Consider the following 22285-nt stretch of genomic DNA (forward strand, 5'->3'; position numbering starts at 1 on the left):
GCTGACATGCTTCACTCCAGAAATTTCCCAGCAAGGGTAGTTTAGCAGTTTGGAGCTGCACACCTGAAAGTAGGGAGCGCAGCCCGGCTGTGGGGAGACGGGCATGTCTGATTCCAGGTAGGACGTCACACACTCCCGCTCTACCAGCCTGGTCTCTTGTACTTCTGGCCTGTGTGAGCTACAGCTGTGGTCAGCTTTGTCCCTGGGCAGGGAGAGCCTCGGTTGTAGGGAGCTCTTTCCAATTACAAAGGTTCTCTTTCGTTCTATGTGTATTAAAATTAGTCTGTTCACATTCTTCCAGGCCTAACCAAGTTCTCTTCGAAGACTCACATGGATACCTTACTTTTTCAGCTCTAATTAAATCTATTCTGTAGTGTATTTATGATGTGAATAAATCTTCAAAACACCTACCATAATGTTAGCTAAGGCTTGTGAAGTAATGCTCTCCTGATGTGTTTGTGTTTGTAAACCTCTGGAAAACGTGGTTTCACCCTAACTTTAAATGCATGCTGACATGATCTTGAGAAAAGGATCAGTTGACTTCCTGTGTCACCTGACCTGTGCAAGTGTCAGAGAGACTGAGGCCTTTCCATCTAGACTTCTGAGTCTACTTTGTTCCTCCCTCTGCCCTTTTCCATTTTTCAGGAACTTGTTATTCCAGTTTGTGTCCTTTACTCCTGACCTTTTATTACTTTGACTTTCGCTGTTATTCTTTAAGTCACTGCTCATTGGAAACATTGTATTGTAACAGTTTGTCTAGCATAGTGAAATCAGAAACATGTTTAATGGTTAAAATAACCACTTTTGCCCCTATAGGTTACAGTCAATCCATTCTTTCCATGTATCCGAATAGTATGGCTCATTGGCAGCACATTCTGAAGATTTTTTAAAAAGCTGAACTCAACTGTGTGAAAAGTATTAACAAGTTCTTTTGATTGTTGCTTAATAGTGTAGTATGACTAGTATTTTAGGGTCCAACAAGTTGACTTTTTTATATTCTAAAAAATAATACTACTGTATACCTAAAATTTTATGTCAAATTGAGTTTGATGTCTCTAAATGTTTTTATTAATTTTCTACTTCATTGATAAGTATTAAAAGGAACATGTCCAGAAATTATTAAAGAAGGTTATTGGAAATTCTTAACTGTAAATAAGCCTGTTATTTTAATGAGCCTGATATGTGCATCAGTTTGTTTAAAGTGGGACACTTTTTTTTTGTGGCTAACCTTTAAGTGAAATAGATGACATTCTCATGTGGAAATAGGCTTGGAAAAAACAAAATATGTGGATTAGGATGCATTAGGGTACAAATATAAAACCAATTTAAGTCATGAGGAAACTTGATAGTTCGTATAAGAGGAAGTCGAGAGGTAGGTACGTCTTGGCTCTGCTGCCCAAGTACTGGCATCCTGGGGAAGCTTGATGCTTGTGGCTGGAGAATGGCTGTCGTAGGAGAAACTCTGCTTTCCATGTATGCCTAGGAGGGGTGACGGGGAAGGACTTCCCACGATGCTGCCTTCAGAACCAGGAAGTTTCTTTCCCAGAATCCCCCATGACATTGGATCCCAGTGGCTCGAGTTGGCACGGGCCTGACCATTTGTAAAAAGTCACTGGTGGGGGACCAGTAGATGTAGATGGGCGAGTGGCAAGATTATCATGATTGATTATTACTAAAGAACTGGCAAGGAATAGATACTGGGCAGTTTGCGTTTCTCAGAATATTGACTGACTTTCTGAATGGACTGTTTCTCAGCATATTGGTTTCTTTGTTGATAACTGTCTGATCTTGTGGAAAATAAATGCTCTAGGCAAACTTGGTTTATGCTAAGTTTGGTAACATTGCATTAAGATATTTGGGATGTTTCTCTTGTTCACTTTTTAATAGGGAAGTATTGAATACTTTGCTTCATCCTGAATAATTTAGATCATAGCAACCTTCAAAGACAAACTATTAACTAAGTTTTAGTTAGTGATTTGAAATGGTGCTGGTTTTTGAAATGTAACTTGACAGCTCTGGGAAGGTTATTTGGACTTGTTTCAAAGGCATTACATTGATTTGTTGAACACAACACATTTTAAGATGCTGAATTTCACATGGAGGGCTCCACAGACTTCAGAATTGCGGTGAGAGGGATTCATAGTGTTTCCTGCTGGTCCCTTTGTGTTGGACTTGGCTCTGGTGGTGTCCCACAGACTGCTTGGGGCTGTTTCCCTGGCAGGACCCCTCCCCTGTGACTTCTGCGAACACCCAAGATTCAAGTGCCCACAGTCTGGATCCTAGTGCTCGTCCCACTGGTGAGCCCCAGGCTCATGGCTGTTGTCTTTGCTGCTGTTCTGTGGGCAACAGGGGTGGCCTCTCCTCAGTCCTGGCAGCAGAACTTACTGTTACTACCACCGGCTGTCCCCTAGTGATGCAGGACCTCGGGAAATGAGAAGCACTCCCTCGGCGCAGGACTGGGAGGCCTCCTCTTAGGGCCTTTCTCTCAGGCAGTGGCCTTGCGGCTCCAGCTTTCTCATTTGTATTTTGTGGGCAGCTCACCCCGAGGAGCAGCAGCTGTGAATACTTCCGTTGTACCTTGTGTCACGCACAGTCCTGGGTATTCTACATGTACAAGCTACTTGAGTCTCACAGAAATCCTGTGGGACAGGAAGTGTTTATCTTCATCTTGTGCATAAAGAAACTGAACCACAGGGTGGTCTGTCTCTCGTGTTTGTTTTAATTTATTGCCTTTTATAGATTAATCTGTTTTTTAAAAAGTCTGTTCTGTTGCCTCCCATTGTTCAGCACCCTCTCAAGCTAGGGGTAGGCTGTTCTATTATCATGTGAGGAAATACTGGAGTGTGAACTGTATGTGGTTTTCCTTAAACAGGAATACACTGTCTTCCCTGAAATTACTGAATTGAGAATAATTCCACATGAAATAATTAGTTAGCCTTTTCCTTGTGGTCCCTGATGCTGACTCAGGAGACACACCCTCCCCCAATCCTTTCTAGGATTTACAACTCCGTATTTAGTGAATATTCGATCTTACAGTTTTAGCTATTTATTAGTAGTTTTTAATACATCTTTAGCAAATCTTTTTTTCTTCATTCCTTTTCTTTAGTTAGAATAATCTCTCATAGGAACAAATCCCTCCTTGCTATTGACTTTCTGTTTTTATCAGCCCATCAGAGCCAGTATCAAATTATCAGTCTTCCTGATTTTTAGCTTATATTCATAGTTTAACTGCTTTACTCTTCTTAAATCAGAACCTTGGGCCAAAGAATCCTAACTTAGTATCCCCCATGACTGTCACAAAAAAGTTATTCCTATGCTCACTTTTCATTTGATAACTGTTTATTTGTAGCAATGCTCTTCACACAGAATTTGCAGCACTTCTGCTGCATTTGAGTGCCTCTGTGTTCTTGGAGACAGGTCTGACATAGTGGTGTGAGGCGTCTGAGTGTCTGTGTGCCCTGCTCAGAGTGAGTCCTTGAAAACTGGGCCATACTTTATTAACCTGTATCTTTAAAGAAAAGCTGAACACAGTGTTTGGCATGTCTGATGAATATTTACAGCATGAAGAAAAGAAACGGGCTAGCATAGTGCCTGGCCATTGATCAAATGAATGTTTGTCAAAGTGATTCAGAGATCTGCTTGTTACAGATGCGATCTGAAGCATGTGCCACTATGACAGTAGCAGGGGCATTAGAAATACATGACCATATATGTTTTGGACTGGTGAGCTGTTTTGGGATACCCTGTGGTCATGCTCCTCCCATTTGGGATCCAGTCAGCACTCCTCTCTTCCCATATTACAGGATCTGTTGTGACAGTTGCTATGTATATATGTTTGTGGAGGCTGCCTTACCACTTTTACACCTGCTCACACATTCCATAGGCCCAATAAAACCCTGGCATTGTATAAAGTGGAACTTTGACAAATCACACCTACAATAAAGTGGTTTAGGAGATTTTACATATTGCCCAGCATGGAAAAAAAATCTGTGAGTAAAATGTGGTTACCATGTTCTCACTCTAGCTTTGTGTTCATTAAAGAACTCTTTCTGAGCTCCTCTCAGTCCAGAGGCAGTAGAATAAATTAATCTTGACTGACACTGTCAACATTATATCTTAGGTTGCAGAAGAAAGTGAAACATTTATTTTCTTAGTTGCTAACCAGGGATAAAGCAGCACGACTCTGTAGTGCCCAGTCTTTGAGATGTGCTGTTTGCTTGACACAGAGAATAGTTCTGAGCTTTGGAGCCTCCTGTCCTTCGTGCGCCGCCGCCTGCTGTGTAGGGAGCTAGTCAGATTCCAGCTCAGTTTGCTGTCACTTTGCTAGGGATGCTGCGGACTGTGCAGCTTAGTAACTTCACTCCGCCCTGTCTGATCAGTTGCTTGTGTTTACAGCTTCTCTAGCTATGTCTGCTTCCTTAACCCAGGCGACCTCCTGGTTTTCGATGTTAGTAATTCCCACTGCTCCACGTGAGAGGCGGTGCCCACTCTGGGTCTTCGCGGTGGTGTGCTCTCAGACTGTTGTGTGGCCACCACTGTGTTGCCTCAGTCTTTTGGAACTTTTGTTTTCTTGACTTTCAAGATAATATGGTCCTGGTACTCTTTTGATGACAATCTCTCATACAGAGGATTTATGGTCAAATAATAACCCCCTTTGTTTCCCTTCAAATTTTAATTTTCAGTTTGCAAGTTAGAGGGCAGAAATATATCTTTTAAAGTATACATTTTAAAGCATATATAAGATATTAGCAATAAGCATTTTTGGAGTGCTTTGAGCAGGTAACCATAGTATTATTTTAGATAATTATGACAGTGAAAGGGAGTTAAGTAGGAAGCATGTCCTCAGTCCATTCCAAAACAACCCTTCTTCCCTGGAAATAAGTTTTAATATGAACAGTCAAAACCTTTTCCCATTTTCGAACTCTGAGGCTCATATTGACGAGACATTATGGGAACTAGGAGAGGTTTCTGTTTCAACGTTTTTATTTGAGCTATAGAAAGCATTAAAGATAGCTTTGCAAAGCCCCTGAAACACCATGCTGTTCCTGTGTTCTGAAGTCGAACGGTTTTCCTGTTACTGTATTTCATTTGGGCATAGTTAGACTCTTAGTTTATATTTATTCCAGGTAGTGATTTAATATCTATGGAAAAGGTGCTTTGTTTCACATTTCTGAGGCAGTTCAGACACTGGCCTTGTGGGGGACCCTCCCCCCAGGTGTTCTGAAGCGATCCTTACAGATATTTCAGAGGTCAGTGTCCCCTGGGGTCTGGGGCATGTTGCAGAACTGAGCAGCAGAGTAGTGGAGCACTGGAGGGGATCGCTCTGCTATCTGCTGCCCTCCCTGAGCCCTCGGCTCCCACCCGCAGGCGCCTTGCTGCCCTGCTGCGGGCAGCAGCCTCTCCAGGGAGAATCACCCCAGGCCTGTCCCATGCCAAGCACACCCGGCCTCTCACCGCTGTAGTGGAAAGATCTCTGGGCCTAGAGCTCAGTTGTACTTCCCACTTTCTAGTTGGGTTTTACCATTTTCCCCCATCTTTGTAATTTGTGATTAACAGCTTTACTAAGTGCGTGAGAATATTTAGGGTATTTGTTCGATGAATTTAATTAAGACTTTCTTTCTGTTTACTGTTAAGTTCTCAGTTAATGAAATAAAGCTATGGCATCATTTTTGTAGAGACTTATTTATTTATTGTCTCTGATAAGGCTTCCAGCTAGATGTTTTACAGAAATAGTAGTAAGAACTACTATTTATTTACTATTTACAATATGTCAGTAAATGTGCCAAGAACCTCTATTTCCTGTTTATCTTCACAGCCATATGAAGTAGAGGCTCTTTTCATAAAGATGAGGCAATTGAAGTGTAGTGAATTAATTAAAATTAATTAAAGTTAAATAACTTGTCTAACCCACACAGCTGTAAGAGATGAGACTGGGATTTGAGCCTGCTTTTCTGCCTCTGGAGCTGAACTCAACCATTACATTGTGCTGCCTTTAAAACATTTTTTTTCTAATAGCACTGAAGTTTTGTGCAGCAGTTTCAGATAGCCACCCTTTTATAAAACCCCTGGCTAATTCTGAGCTTGACCAGAGTTGTGAAATTCTTTAATTCTTAATGGACATCAGAAGATGACAATGGGAAGAAGAACGTAAATACCATAGAGAATATACAGCCCTCTTTGATTCATTCACTGAGTTTCCTGAGTGTCAGTTATATGTCAGGCACAGATGAAAAACAGTTAACAAGATGATGTTCTCAGTTCCAAATCTAAAATCGTGGTAGTGCAGTGAGGGTTGTTAGAGAGGCTGCCCGGTAGACAGCCCTGAGCATGAAGAGGGCCCTAACTCAGCTCTGCTGTGGGGCACGGTGGTGCAAAGGGGGAGAGGTGTGTAGAGTCGGGGGTCGTCCTGAGGTGATGGAGGGAGAGACAGATAACCTGTCTGCTCTCAGCTGGGCACCAGGTGGTTATCTTTTTCTAAAGTCAGTTGACGGTTTATTTCATACTCAAAATCTTGTGTAAAAAAGTGTATTGCTTTTGGTATAAATATTTGTATCTCATGAAGATGATCAAGAAGCATTCTCTCTGCTACAGTGTAATCTGCGTGGCAGGGGGCTGTTGGGTTTAGTTCTGTTTACTCAGAGCCTGAAACAGTGTCTGACCCAGGGTATGCGTTCAGTGAGTATTGAATTGTTGAAGCACTATTTTAAAGGTATCAATATGGCTTTTAAAGAAATGGAATGGAAATTGTAAGGGGTCTTGAGAGTTTTCAATTCATTTCTTCTTTAAGGGAACAGGTGAAATTTGTAAAAGTGAAGATGAAGAAGTAATAATAGATGAAGAACTTGCTGAGTAATAATCCTTTAGATTTCTGCCTGGGTTATATTCTATGTGAAACTTGGTTTTCATCACCCTGACTTACACTTGTTGCTGGGTTTTAGGTTTTGGAGGAGTAATATCTCTTCAAATCTTGTAGATACATTTTCAGGTGTCTTCTATGTGGATGATATTCAATAATTACTTGTTAAGTTATACTGTTATTAAAGTGAATTAGTAGAGAGTTGTGCTGATTTCCAAAACCAGATTTAGATTTCTTGAATCTTTTAAAAACCTTTAATGTGAAGAACTTTGAAAGGCTGTAGGCTTTTATCGTCACAAGCAATTATTTTAAAAAGATTTTTTAAAAATAGAACTCTTCATAAACCACAAACTGTAGCTTCATAGGCGGACTTGGTAAAGATCAGATAGGGCCTTTTCCTCTTTCAGTTCCTTCTTATTTATCACTTACATCTGAAAATAAAGCATAGAACTATCAGTGCAGTACATCTGATGGTCTTCCGTAAATGTATAAGCATCCAGAAAGCAGTCATTTCAAAAGTAATTTTGTCTTGGTTTGGTAGCAGATAGTAGCATAAGATGTGTTTAGTATTCAAATGTATCATCAGGTTAAAATTAAGGAGTCCTTTAAAATTTTGTCACCTGGCTAGTTGTAAAATTTAGAATTTTTATTTTGATAAAGATTATTTGTGTGCAGAAAACATTGGTTGAAATGAAACTCAAAGAAATTCAGATATGTTTTAATATACTGAATATGGATACCATATGTCCTCAGGTTTAATAGGCACTAAAAGTACAGTTGCTCTGAAATAAACTTTTGTGGAAGTGTTTCAGAAAGGATTCTTAAGCAGTTTTTTTTTTTTTTTTTGAGATTCCTATGTATTTTGAATATGATGTTTGGAAGAGAAAGTTGTGTAATATTTGGGGAATATTTTTTCAAGGTCTTGATCATTGTTGCTCTTTTGTATAATTAAAACAGTATTTTCTGTGTAATACTTATAAGCCATGAGGTTAATTTATTTGTTTTTTAATGAAATAATGTATTATTTTGTTTTATTTCATTTTTATTACTATGAGAACCTAAGCTAAATTTTGGGAGTTGTAGTTTTGCTATGAAATGTGTGATTTTTGAGATGAGTATCTCCATAATAATCATTGACAATAACGGGCAACACAGTTTCATCAGGATTACATGTTAGTTTTTTTTCACTGTGTGCATGTCTAGACAGTTCATAGAAATGGTAACCTGAGAATTGTTATATTAAAAAAAGTACTAGTTTCCAAGTTTTTAATGGTTACTGTTCTGTTTGTTAATGACAGTGGTTGCTCTGAAAAGTGGAAATATTAAAATGAATACTAATTAAAAGCCAAAATTTTAATTTGTAAATATTCATTTTTAGTTTGATAATTGAAGGCACAAATAAATCTACAGTATACTTTGTGTATGTTACTGTCCTTAATTTGACCTTTTAGGCTAATGTAGCTGTACAAAATTCTTATAAAGCCATTACAAAATCCATTTTGAAATCCAATTTGGGGATTTATAACATCTCTTGATAATTTCACTCATTTCCCTCAAATACTGTTCAGATTAGCAATGAACATTTTGTTTATAGATGAATGTGAAAAGAAGAGAGGAGATGGCCCTCATATCAGATTATCTACCTGAAACCTTGTATCATTTACTACCACTTTCTTAACTGCAAATATTTGAAATGCTGGTCAGAGTATTAAAAATGAAGTCGCTAAGCACTTCTGAATTGACTTCTAGATCATTATAGTAAAACTAAATTATATTTGGCATGGTTTGCCATTTACATTTTTATAGTATTCAAATACTTTGAAAATGTATGGCTTGTATTATGTATGTTTAGTATATATGATAGATTTAACATAATTTATATCTAATTTACAACATAAGTTAAAATATGACTAGAATTTAGCTTTTTTAGATACAGCTAAATTTAATTAAGTCAAAATAGAAAAATTATGTATTGTTATTCTGAGTTAAAACTTTTAATTTAAAAGCTAGCATTGAGGTGAGTGGATGATGGGTGTTCTCTGTGGGTTGGAGGAGATGACTAAGCTGGAGCTTGGAGCTCTCTTCAGAGACGTCTTCCTCCCACACAGACACTTTAAACCAAGGACAGACCAAAGGCCCTGTTTTTTGCCTCTGGGATCTGTTGGCTCAGTGGGAGTCTGTGGGCTGTTGGCCCCTCATGCTGACTGCATGGAGGTGTTAAATTTTGGAATTTGTGTTTTTGCCTTGTTTCACTTTTACTTTTTGGTGTATGTGGTGTTTATTCTTTCATACATTAGTCATTTAGTATTTTTATCTTCCTTTGAACTGTTTTAGCTGATTTCTTTAGTTTTTAATTTTACCTTTAACTGTACTTTGCTTTATTGTATTTTATTTATTATTATTATTATTGTTTTTTTGAGAGGGCATCTCTCATATTTATTGATCAAATGGTTGTTAACAACAATAAAATTCTGTATAGGGGACTCAATGCACAGTCATTAATCAACCCCAAGCCTATTTCTCAACAGTCTCCAATCTTCTGAAGCATAACGAACCAGTTCTTACATGGTGAACGAATTCTTACATAGTGAATAAGTTCTTACATGGTCAACAGTGCAAGGGCAGTCATATCACAGAAACTTTCGGTTTTGATCATGCATCATGAACTATAAACAATCAAGTCAGATATGATTATTCGTTTGATTTTTATACTTGATTTATATGTGAATCCCACATCTCTCCCTTATCATTATTATTTTTATTTTTATTTTTAATAAAATGCTAAAGTGGTAGGTAGATGCAAGATAAAGGTAGAAAACATAGTTTAGTGTTGTAAGAGAGCAATTGTAGATGATCATGTGTATGCCTGTAGACTATGTGCTAATCCGAGCTAGACAAGGGCAATAAAACATCCACGGATGCAGAAGCTTTCTCTCAAAACAGGGGGGGTGAGGTTCTAAGCTTCACCACTGTTGTTCCCCGATTTCTCACCTGATGACCCCCCTGCAACTGTGCCTGTCATAGGTTGTTCCTCCCTTGAGGAATGTTACCCGTCTCTGGCTAACCAGTCATCTTCCGGGGCCATACAGGGAGATGTAAAGTTGGTAAGGGAGAGAGAGGCCATATTGTTTGAAAAGGTTAGCTTTTTACTTCTTTGCAGATTTATGCCCTGTGGCTTCTATGCCCAGCACTTGTCTCGAGGTAACTTTACCACTTTGAAGAATTATGATGCTAGGTAATTTTCTATATGAGGCACTAATTCTACTAAAGGGTTGTAATTAGGAAGGAAGAAGACAAGCTATAGAAGTAGCAGACGGAAGAAAACATGGGAAGATTGATTATTTCTTTGACATATCTTCTTGTAGAGTAACATAAGCATGTATAGGTTTTAAACTACTAATTAAATTGCGTGCACACATTAACATAATAGGAATACAGCTACATAAAAAAAGCAGACCTACAATTACCAGCCATATCCAGTGAAACCAAGAAAACCAGTTAGGTACCCTAGGCATTTGTGAAAACTTATCAATGATATGGTGGATATTGTCTAACTGAATTTGAATAGTTTGAGAAAAATCAGACAAATTAAAACAACACATTCCTGGGAACTGTTCACATCCCATATGTTCTTTTAACAGTAGATAGTCTATAGTCACATGATTTTGGAGCGCTGCAACTTGTACTTCTCCTAATTCTTGGTTGAGTTCTGACAGTATAGATCCAGTCAAATTTGTTGTTTTACTGTATGCACAGGCCAGTTTAGATATCTCCTTCTTCATTCCAATGTCAAGTCCAGGAACCAGTGGGATGAATGCAGCTACAACTGCAGCAGCGCCAGGATCTTTGTTGAAGTTTTTTGATGATCATCTTCTGGAATGACTCTTCCAGAGGATGTTGATGTTGGAAGTTCTTCATATCATATCTTAATTCGTTTTCTGTGTAGCCAAATTGGGCTTTGATCCTCTGTATAAACACAAACAAACCCTTTGCCCACACTTTGATATGACCTTTATACCATTGTGAAGAACCTATTGGAGATCACCACACAGGAACTGCTTTTTTTTTTTTTGAAGAGAAAGGAATATTATCAGAAAAAAAATGTACTTCCATAGCTGATCATCTGACACCCTTTAAAAGATCAAAGCTAAGGATATGTAAAACATGCATTAATCGTTGATTTGTACTTTGCTTTTTTATTATTTTATTTGGTTTTTGAAAAGTATTTATTGTTTAAAAAAATCATTTAAAGAAATTCTTTTGTCTGGAAAAAGCTATGTTCTATCTTGTTCTGTGCCTGTTGAACCTCCTTTCTTTTTCTAATGAAGAGACAAGGGAAGCTAGTAGAGGAGGGTGAATATCACAAAAAGTGATTCTTGTGGAAACTCTCAGAGTCAACATAGTCCAGAACTAATGCTTACTTTTTGATTGAATGTGAAAAGGTAGTTTGTTTCTAAGTGAACAGAAGTAGATGGGTTTGGTGACGTGATATTCTCAAAACCTGGAGTGTGGAATCTTTCAGAATGTCTTACCTTATAGACATCATGGTAGAGTGGAAGGATGTTGGACTAAGAGTTGAAACAATGGCTTTTTGTCCAGGCTTTGCTACTTAACCAGTTGTGTGACTTGGCCATGTCATTTAACTTTTTGCAGTTATAAAAAGTTTGCACTGTGTATCTGCAGAATTGCTGCTGCAGTCAGATACAAAACGGCATGGAAGTGCTTTGTGAACAGCATAGTAACGCTGTTCAAATTTTATTTGGTTTCTGTATCGAGGTCACAAAGTATTCAAGAAAAGGCATGATTTCTTCAACAGAAGTTAGGTGTCCATGATGAACGTTCCTGCTGCTGTGATGCATGTGAACAGTTTGGGAGAAGGACTGCTGAACGGGAAGGTCCCTGGTGACCTCCAGGTCCCCCATTCAGATTGAGAGAGTCTGAAGCAAGGAGGGTGGAAGATGCTGATGTATTTTGGGCTGATGGGTTAGTTTCACTTTGAAAGGTTTGGTGGAGAATAAAAATTTGTAGTCCTGGATCTGTATTCATTGCTAGGCTGGTGGCATCTCGGGGGAGAGAGTTACAATGTGACCTGACTTTGCACTCCTTCCTTCACATTTCACATGCATGAACTTTAGCAGGGAAGTTGGAATTCCGCATATGTGTGAATGTTCAAACCTCTAAGAGTAAATGTTGACAAGCTAGAAGGTTGTTAGAATGGGAATAAAGTAAGGGTTAACGTCTCAGGGAATGATGACGGGGTGAGATTAAGGGTTGTATTGTACAAGTGCAGGGTTCCCGGTGGACAGGGCTATTGTGCACTTAGTTATGAGTTCCTTGTGAACTGATATTGAGTATTACAGTGTGCGAATGGTTAAAAGTTACAGCACATCCAAGCTGTTCTGTAATGACGTCTCTGTTTCTTATTTGCATTCCTGTATAACTTTCTTGAGTGAGTGCTGAAGGAATAGTGTAGCTATGGTTACCACTAGAAATGGTGGGCATACCACAGGCTGTCTTATCAGTGTGACAGAGTAGAGTAAGCTGCTCTTAGGATGATTAACAATTTCCCCAGGCTTAATTACTTGAAAATGTTATTTAGGCATTGTGCATAAGTTAGGTTATCTGCATAAGAGTGGATTGTGAATATGAACATTGTCTTTTATATGAGTAGCAATGTATACAACTTGAGAATCACTGTTATAGATTTAAGTCCAGCACCAACCTTGAAATGGAATTCTGTTATTCCATTTATGTAAATACCCTTTTTAAAAGTCATTTGATAAAGTTTATGAAGGTTATAATTTTCAAACTAAGACCATTCTATATATTCCTGAGCTCTCAGTAGCAGTATTTCTCAACTTAAAAAAAAAAAATTGAGTTATCGTTGATGTAATATTTCTCAACTTTATTCATGTTATGACACACAAAGAAAATAACAGTATTTGTATGGACATCTGGCCAAATGGACTTCATATAGGGGCAAGGAAGTAACCAGTGTGGTAGTTCCCAGGACTGAGGGAATCATCATATTTTCATTCGTGACCATCAGAAGCACTCAGGCTGGGATGTTCACTTTATGGTGTTTTGGTGAGAAGAGAATCTGCTGTTTTATTCACCACTTTTTTTCATTGCTGTTTTATGCTAGCTTGGATGGCAGAACTCTAAAATTATATTGGATTTAGAAGAACCTGGTTGGAGTTCTAGCTTTGTAGTATAACTCAACCTCTGAGCCTCAGTTTCTTCATCTTTAAAATGAGAACAATAACAATCCTTTTCTTTCTACCATAAATCTGTGATGATCAGTGGAGATAATAAAAATATGAATATGCTTTTAAGCAATGGTTATTTTTCTTATAGTTTAAGCGAACTGTGGGTATATGCCTTTAATAACTCACAAGAGGAAATAATCCAGTGGTTTTGTTTGATGAGTGTCTGTCAGTGAGGGCCTTTGTCTCTAGAGCTGGAGAGTAGACAGCAGGGTTTAAGGATGACTCTAAAAATCAAAGATTAATGAGGGATGTAGAACATTTATCCAAGTATTGCTTTCCATTTCAGGCTAAGGCCTAACATATTCTTTTAATAATTAATTTTAATTATGAGTTTAAATATAAACAATTTTCATATTTATCTAGTTTAATGAATTTTTTTAAATAAAAAGGATAATAAAATTCACTGTTAGCAATTCACACTTACTGAAAGTCTGGATATTCATACCATTTTTTCCCTCAATAATAAAGCTAAGTGTCTAATGGCGACATATTTTAAATCCTGGAAAAACACTTAGTAATAAACAGCTGCTGGCCTTGCAGACTAAAACCAGAAAGTAGCAGGTGAATATGTAAATTCTGTCCATCACAACTGACTGATCAAAATACTCTCCTTTATCATGTTAGACTCTAGGTTTAGGATAATTCCTAGTACTTTCATTGAAGAATTAGTCTGATACTGTTGATGAAAATGAGGCTTTTGGTTTTACCGTACCTCTGTAGTGTTCCTGTGGGACCGAAGGGAGCCTCACACTCTTGTTGCAGGGGGCTGGTCGTTCTGACCATGTGCCCAGTGCATGTGGCAGTTTTGTCCAGCCAAGGAGCTTTTAATTTCTGTCGCTAACTGTAGTTTTTCTCAAACTGGGGACTGCAAGTTTTTATGTTTAAGAGACCCTGATTCCCAGAATAAGGTCTACATTTAAGTCTAATGTAGATCCTCCATGACCTGGACTCAGATGACCATTTCAGACTGATTTGATCGCCCCAGATCACTCACCACTCAAATCTTAGATGTTTCTATACCATGAGCTTTCTGCTAGAGTGCCACTGTGTTCCTCTTCTTTATAGTCTTCTTGCGCTCGTAATTAAAGCTCAGCTCACAAGTCTGCCTTCATGATGATTGTATCAGGCATCTCTAAATGCGTGTTAGTGTATTAAACCTAATAAAATCAGGCTATACATTTGTTTTAATGGTATTTATATTTGTTTTTATGACAATAATAATTATTACCATTATACAAAGAGGATTACAAAAAAAGCAAATCTCCTGGCACCTCGGATCCAAGTACTGTGAACCCCTTCCTAGAGAACACATAGCTGTTTCCTGTACAGCCCTTCAGAAAACTTGAGGGTATTTGCTAGCATGATACATAAATGTTCCTGTAGTCATATATGGATACATTCCATGCAAACTGTTTTCTCTTTGCTTTATTTAACTGAGCTTGCAGATTCTTCTAATTCAGCACACAGAGCTCCAGCCAGTGCTACACAGTACACTCGGGCTGTGATGTACTGTGAGCTGCTTCAACTTTCCAATTTCTTCCCTGTATATACAACAGCATTTCCATCTTTAGGTTAACTTTGATGTAAGTGATGTGTTAAAATTCTTGAAGACTTTTATTTTCACTTTTTCCCTCATTTGTTCTTAATGCCTCTACTTCTATAAAGTGGAAATGCTTACACTTGCTTTGATGAGTAGAAAAATTTCACTTGCTTATCTCTTATTTCTTTTCTCCACGGTATATGTATATATTGTAAAGACCATTTTCTGCTGAAATTACACTTTGAAAATATTATTCTTTCATTAATAGCATTAATTTATTATAAAATTTGGAAAATCTAGGTTCTAAATCCTTTTGCTTCATCTTGTTTATGTGACTGGTCAAAAATAGTATTTGTCATCAAATTTTTTCTCATCATTTTCAAATAGTGTACAACTATTTATTTTTTACCTTAATGTCTAACATAACTTTTAATGCTTCTCCATCAGTTCTGGAAGTCAGTTGGTAAAATGGTTTGTGTTATCCTGGGTTTAATTTTTTAATAATGCCAATTCTCTTCTGCATTTGTGAACACAGCATACTATTTTTATTGAGAGAGCCATTATTAAATCCTTAATAATATTAAAAAAAAACCATGTCTTTTTCCCTGAAGATGTGTAAGACTGCTGATTATGTTTAGATTTCTCAATATTGCTCTGTTTGCTTTTAATGTCTCAACTTGTTTTGTCTTTTTGCCTCTTTTCCTCCATTAGTTCATGTTTCTTGTATCTTCCTAGCAACCTCCTTTCTGGAGCAGAGGCTATGTTGTTGTGATCACCTCTTTCTCCCATCCGGTGTCCTACACATGCCATGTAATTTCTACAGTCCCAGAACCTGTTTTTAATAACCAGTTGGTTTGTCTCCCAAACATTCAAAGTATCCTGTTAAACTTAATTTCTGTGACATACATCTATTTGTTCCATGGCTTATTTGTCTCTATCTATACATATATTCATCTGAATGGTAAAAAGGAATGTAGAGTTGATACCAGCTCCGGCCATCAAGGCATTTACAATCTAGTGAGATAAGACATATATAGGATTTATTAAATTGTTTAGATTTTGGACTCTTTTTAAGCCCCATCTGTAGCTGCCACTCTCAGTAAAAAATTGAATGCTTGAGAATCCGGTAACCAGATATGATAGTTTTAATTCTGTTTTTAATTTATGGAAGTGCCTGGATTAATATCTGCTCTGAGTGTGATCACTTCTAATTTGAATTCATTTATTAATAAGAAGGTATTGAGGAAGTGCTATTCTCAATCAGTCAATGGAAAGTATTGGGTCACAACTGGTCTTTGGTTTTACCAAGTATTTTTTTTGGTTTTAATATATATACAGAGAGAGAATTTTTGGGAAGTTCTCCAGGTTGTTAAAAAAAGTTACCCCTTCAACCTTTTTTTTTTTTAAATGAATGCATGAGTAAGCTCAGTGTCAGGCTGATAGAGACAGCCATTATTTCCTGATGACTTCCCTTTCCTGTCAGTTTTGGCAGCATTTCAGCAGGCGTCCAACATTGACCAGGTGGTGTACTGAATGACTGCTTACTTATTGTTTAATATACTATTGCCAGTGAAGTAATACCCTGGCCCTGTCATGGTCAGAGGCAGGAGGTCCTTAGCCCCATTTTCAGAGTCTGTGTTCCAGCATCTAGTTATGCTTGCTGCTGGCACAACACAGATAGAGATGGGTGACTCAGCATCTCTTATTCCTTGGTTATAATTCCGTTCTTCTGCTCTCTGCCATGTGTGCCCCAGTTCTACAATTGGTTTTTGTTTGTGTTGGTACTTTAGTTCCTTCCTTAAATAAATTGTGAGTTTTTCAAAAGCAAGAAATAATGTCACATATACCATTGAGTTCCATATACCTAGCATAGTTCTTTGTGTTTAGTAGGCATTGAAATGAATGCGTACTAACAGAGGGTGATAATGTCTATTTATATTTTATAGAGTAACCGTAAGTTCCTTTGATGGCCAGTGCCAAGTATCACATTCATCTTATTCATTAAAAATGTAGAAGATGCTTTTTATAGGGAACTTAAATTTGAAATACTTTAGGTCTCAACATGTGATGTATCAAACTTTTTATTCTCTATTTGGCCCAGTTATAAGTTGTTGTTATTTTTTCTTCGAGGCGATCCAATCAACTATCAGTTTTTTAAAATAGAAATTCATATTAGTTTAAGTTCATTTTCTTTCCTTAGTTTCTCTATATATTTATTCATGTACTTCCCTGTTACTGATTTTCTTCCCATTTTTAAAAGTCTGATTTCTTCCCCTTTTCATTATTTTGGTATCCTGTGACATTGTATTTTTTCTGTTTTATAATATATATTCATTGGAAAAGATTTTAGAAAGTATTTTCCACATAATTACTGTCAAGATAAAATAATCTCGTGGCAGGGTGCATACTAATATTCTCACTTGACTGTTGAGGAAACTGAGCACAGAAAAGTGAGTTGCCAGGATCACACAGGTGATTGGCAGACCTGAACAAGACTTAGACCCTAAAACCCTCTGTTCCCAGTACACCTGGATTGTGTATAGGAGAGGTAAAGTGAGGAACTTGCCCCAAATTACAGAATGCCGTGAATGGTTTCTTAGGCAGAACGGACTTTGTCCTTAGCAGGGTGCATGGGAGTGAGGGGAGCCGAGGCAGCCTGTGTGCCTCAGTAGGGCTGAGGGTGTAAATTCCCTTACGTTTCAGGAAGGGAGATCCAGGCCAATTGTAAAAAATCATTGCCTCTCATCCCCTAGAGAATGCCATGATTCATGCTGTGTCTGTCCACCCACGACACATCTCTGTGTGGCTGTGTGTGCATTAATATTACGTGCTTCCTCATGAGCTGGCTCATCTGTTCAAGTAGCCTATAGTCTGACCTTTACCAATTGACAGTTTATCATGAATGTCTTCCTGTGTCTAAAAATAGCAGTCTACTTCATCAGATTTAATAGTTTCATAGAATTCCATTGTGTGGTCAACTGCATACATCTCATTGTACTTCTGTTATTATCTATTTCAAACAAATTCTTAGACCATTTTTGGGCCTTTGTATGGCAGATTGTCATACAAAAAGATATATATTCTCATCACTCCTGTTAGACAATGTCTGTCTACCACAGCTCTCAAAAATACTAGGTATTACTCTTATTAAGAAAATTAACAATGTATTTTATTGGTAATGTAAACATATCCAAACCATCTTTATTACAATATACAGTCAATATTAAAACATTATTGAGATAATTTATACTGTTTTTTCCAATTTAATCTTTGAAATCCTATATGTATTTTTAAAAAATAGGCTTTATTTTAGAGCAATTTTAGGTTTATAGCAAAATTGAGTGGAAAATATAGTCCCCCACTCCCCTGCTTCCTCCTTCAGCTTTCCCAACATCAGCATCCCCACCAGATGGTACATTTGTTATTGTCCCATAAGTGAACCCACATGGACACAACTATTATTGCCGAAAGTCCACAGTTTACGTTATGGTCCGCTTTGGTGGTGTGTATTCTGTGGATTGGTAGGGGTGTCTAATGACATGTGTCTACACCCTAATGCACACATAGTAGTCTCACTGCCCTAAAAATCCTGTGTTCTGCCTGTTCACCCCTCTTTCCCCCCAGTCTCTAGCAACCACTGATCTTTTACTGTCTCCACAATTTTGCTCTTTCCATAGATATGGCCACTCTTTTAAATTTTTGAAAACATTTTTTGCCTGTCTAGATTTGTATTTCTTTTGGTGTTTAGAAAAGTTGTTATTGGTTTCTTGGCATTAATATTTCTTTGGTGCATTTCCTGTGCTTGTTTTTTGCATATTTGATAAAGGCTTTCATTACACGTATATCAGTCATTCGCCAAATATTTTTTTCCAATTTAATGTTTATCTTTTAATTTTGTTTATGAAGTCTTTTATTCAAAAATTTAGCATTTTTCTAGTCAAATTATTTTTTACTGAATGCAAGGTGTCAGTATTTTCAGTACATTTCTGATATAGGTCAGCTTTATTACAATTACATTCATATTAGGACACAGAGAAAAATCAAGTTAATTGAATTACGCTGATATTATTTCCTTAAGTGTTTGATAAGAATTCACCAGTAAAGGCACATGAGCCTGGGGTTTTTATGTAGGAAGATATGATTATGGATTCAGGTCTTTTAATATAAATGGCTATTCAGATTTTTTGGTTCTTGTTAGTTTTGATAACTTGCATCCTTCAGGGGATTTTTCTTTACATCTAATTATAAAATGTATTTGCACAAAGCTGTTCTTAATGTTTCTCATTATCTTTTTAATTTCAGCACAGTCCATAGTGATTAGCCTCTGTTTTCATCAGTGTTGGTATTTGTATATTCTCTCTTGTTTTTCTTGCTCATTCTCGCGAATAGTTTACCAGTGTCAGTGATACTTTCATAGAACCAGTTTTGGATGTTGTTGATTTCTCCATTATTTGTTCATTTTATTTTACTGATTTCTGCTCTTTATTGCTTTCCTCTTACGTATTTTGGATTTAATTTCCTCTGGCTTCTTAATGTGGAAAGCTAGAGCATTGATTTTTGAATCTCATTTTTTCTAAAATAGGCACACCTTGGAGATGCTGTGAGTCTGATTCCAGACTACCACAGAGTGAGTATTGCAATAAAGTGACTCAAATGAATTTTTGGTTTCTCAGTGCATATGGAAGTTATGTTCACACTGCAGTCTATTAAGTGTGCAATAGCATTATGTCTAAAACAAAACAAGACAAAACAGTGTACATGCTAGAGAATGCTGCTCACCTTCTGAACTCTCAGCGAGTCATAAACTTTTTGCTGGGGGAGGCTCTTGCCTTAATGCTGACGGCTGCTGACTGATCAGGGTATTGCTGAAGGCTGCGGGGCTGTGGCAGTATCCTAAGACAACAATAAAGTTTGCTGCATTCATCGACTCTTCCTCTCACAAAAATGAATTATGTGGCATGTGATGTTGTCTGATAGCAGTGTACCCATAGTAGAACGTAGAATTAGAGTAAATCCTCTCAAATGATGCCCCTGCTTTATCAGCTATGTTTGTGGAGTATTCTAAGTCCTTAGTGGTCATTTTAACAATTTTAGATGTCTAATTTTAGAAAGCTGGATGTTCATTTTCACAGCATTTTTACCAGGAGTAGATTTCATCTCAAGAAACCACTTTTCTTGCTCATCCATAAGAACTCCTCACCCATTAGAGGTTTATCATGAGATGCAGCCATTCAGTCCCATCTTCAGGCTCCACTTCTAATTCTAGTTCTCTGGCTGTTTCCACCACATCTGCAGTTACTTCTTCCATGAAGTCTTGAACCCCCTCAAAGTCACCCATGGGGTTGGAATCAGCTTCTTCCAAACTCCTGTTCATGTTGGTGCTTTCACAAAACTCTTCCCAAGAATCACAGATGTTCTCAGTGGCATCTAGAGGGGCGAATCCTTTCCAGAAGGTTTTCAAGGTACTTTGCCCAGATCCATCAGCGGAATCACACTATGGCAGCTGTAGCCTTACGAAATGGGTTTCCTCAGGGAAAACACTTGAAAGTCAACATGAGTCCTTGATCCATGGGCCGCAGAACTGACTTGTGTCTGTAGCATGAAAACAGCAGGAACCTCACTGTCCATCTCCATCCGAGCTCTTGGGGACCAGGTGAACGGTCAATGAGCAGGAATATTTTTTTTTTGTTTTTTTTTGAGAGGGCATCTCTCATACTTATTGATCAAATGGTTGTTAACAACAATAAAATTCTGTATAGGGGGGTCAATGCTCAATGCACAATCATTAATCCATCTCAAGCCTAATTCTCGTCAGTCTCCAATCTTCTGAAGCATAACGAACAAGTTCTTACATGGTGAACGAATTCTTACATAGTGAATAAGTTCTTACATGGTGAACAGTACAAGGGCATTCATCACAGAAACTTTCAGTTTTGATCACACATTATGAATTATAAACAATCAGGTCAAATATGAATATTTGTTTAATTTTTATATGTGATTTATACGTGGATCCCACATTTCTCCCTTTGTTATTATTATTATTTTTATTTTTAATAAAATGCTGAAGTGGTAGGTAGATGCAAGATAAAGGTAGAAAACAGTTTAGTGTTGTAAGAGAGCAATTGTAGATGATCAGGTGTGTGCCTGTAGACTATGTGCTAATCCGAGCTAGACAAGGGCAATAAAACATCCACGGATGCAGAAGCTTTCTCTCAAAACAGGGGGGGTGAGGTTCTAAGCTTCACCACTGTTGTTCCCCGATTTCTCACCTGATGGCCCCCCTGCAACTGTGCCTGTCATAGGTTGTTCCTCCCTTGAGGAATGTTACCCGTCTCTGGCTAACCAGTCATCTTCCGGGGCCATACAGGGAAATGTAAAGTTGGTAAGGGAGAGAGAGGCCATATTGTTTGAAAAGGTTAGCATTTTACTTCTTTGCAGATTTATGCCCTGTGGCTTCTATGCCCAGCACTTGTCTCGAGGTATCTTTACCACCTGGAGGAATTATGATGCTCGGTAAATTTGATATGAGGGTTGTAATTAGGAAGGAAGAAGAAAAGCTATAGAGGTAGCATATGGACGAAAACATGGGAGGATTGATTATTTCTTTGACATATCTTCTTGTAGAGTACCTTAAGCATGTATAGGTTTTAAACTACTAACTTGCGCACACGTATTAACATAATAGGAATACGGTGACATAAACTAAGCAAATCTATAATTACCAGCCATCTCCAGTGAAGCCAAGAAAACCAGTTAGGCACCCTAGGCATTTGTGAAAATTTGTCTATGATATGATGGATATTGTCCGACTGTACTTGAACAGTCTGAGAGAAATCAGACAAATTAAAGCAACCCATTTCTGGGATCTGTTCACATCCCATATGTTCTTTTAACCGTAGATAGTCTATAGTCGTAAGATTTTGGAGTGCTACAACTTGCACCCCTCCCAACCCCTGGTTGAGTTCCAACAGTACAGATCCACTCAAATTCGTTGTCTCACTGTATGCACATGCCAGCCTAGACATCTCCCTCCTCATTCCAGTGGCAAGTCCAGGAAACGGTGGGATGGACGCAGCCACAATGAGCGGGAATATTTTTAAAGGAATCTTTTTCTGAGCAGCAGTGCTCAAATGTGGGCTTAAAATATTCAGTAAGCCATGTTGTAAGCAGATGTGCTGTCAGCCAGGCATTGTTGTTCCACTTGCAGAGCACAGGCAGTTCCACTTGTAGATTCAGCATAATTCCTGAGGCCCCTGGGATTCTCAGAATGGTCAGTGAGCATTGGCTTCAACTTCAAGTCACTCATTGCATTAGCCCCTGACAAGAGAGTCAGCCAGTCCTTGAAGCTGTGAAGCCAGGCATTGACTTCTCCTCTCTAGCTATCAAAGTTCTGGATGGCATCTTCATCCAAATACAAGGCTGTTTCATTACATTGAAAATCTGTTGTTTAGTGTATCCACCTTCAGTAACGATCTCAGCTGGATCTTCTGGGTAACTTGCTGCAGCCTCTCCATCAGCACCTGCTGCTTCACCTGTGCTTTTATGTTATGGAGACGCTTCTTTCCTGAACCTCATGAACCAGCCTCTGCTGGCTTCCAACTTTTCTTCTGTAGCCTC

The 22285-nt window shown here is 38.0% G+C and overlaps 1 protein-coding gene across 17 annotated transcripts in view; it reads left to right on the forward strand.

The window, feature by feature from the left end:
- Positions 1-22285, forward strand: part of DENND1B (DENN domain containing 1B) — a 268058-nt gene that overhangs the window by 8070 nt on the left and 237703 nt on the right. For 9 of the 17 annotated variants that reach the window (XR_012123013.1, XR_012123012.1, XR_012123014.1 and 6 more), the window contains exon 3: positions 19248-19292. The exons of the other annotated variants lie outside the window; for them this stretch is intronic. Coding sequence is in view for 6 of the 9 variants with exons in the window: in XM_037004680.2 (XP_036860575.2) it covers positions 19248-19292 (45 nt within the window). In the remaining 3 variants the exon portion in view is untranslated. The remainder of the gene's footprint in view (positions 1-19247; positions 19293-22285) is intronic. 17 annotated transcript variants of the gene reach the window in all.

The sequence above is a fragment of the Manis javanica genome, chromosome 11 (assembly GCF_040802235.1).
Source record: "Manis javanica isolate MJ-LG chromosome 11, MJ_LKY, whole genome shotgun sequence".
In the NCBI taxonomy this organism is placed as follows: Eukaryota; Metazoa; Chordata; class Mammalia; order Pholidota; family Manidae; genus Manis; species Manis javanica.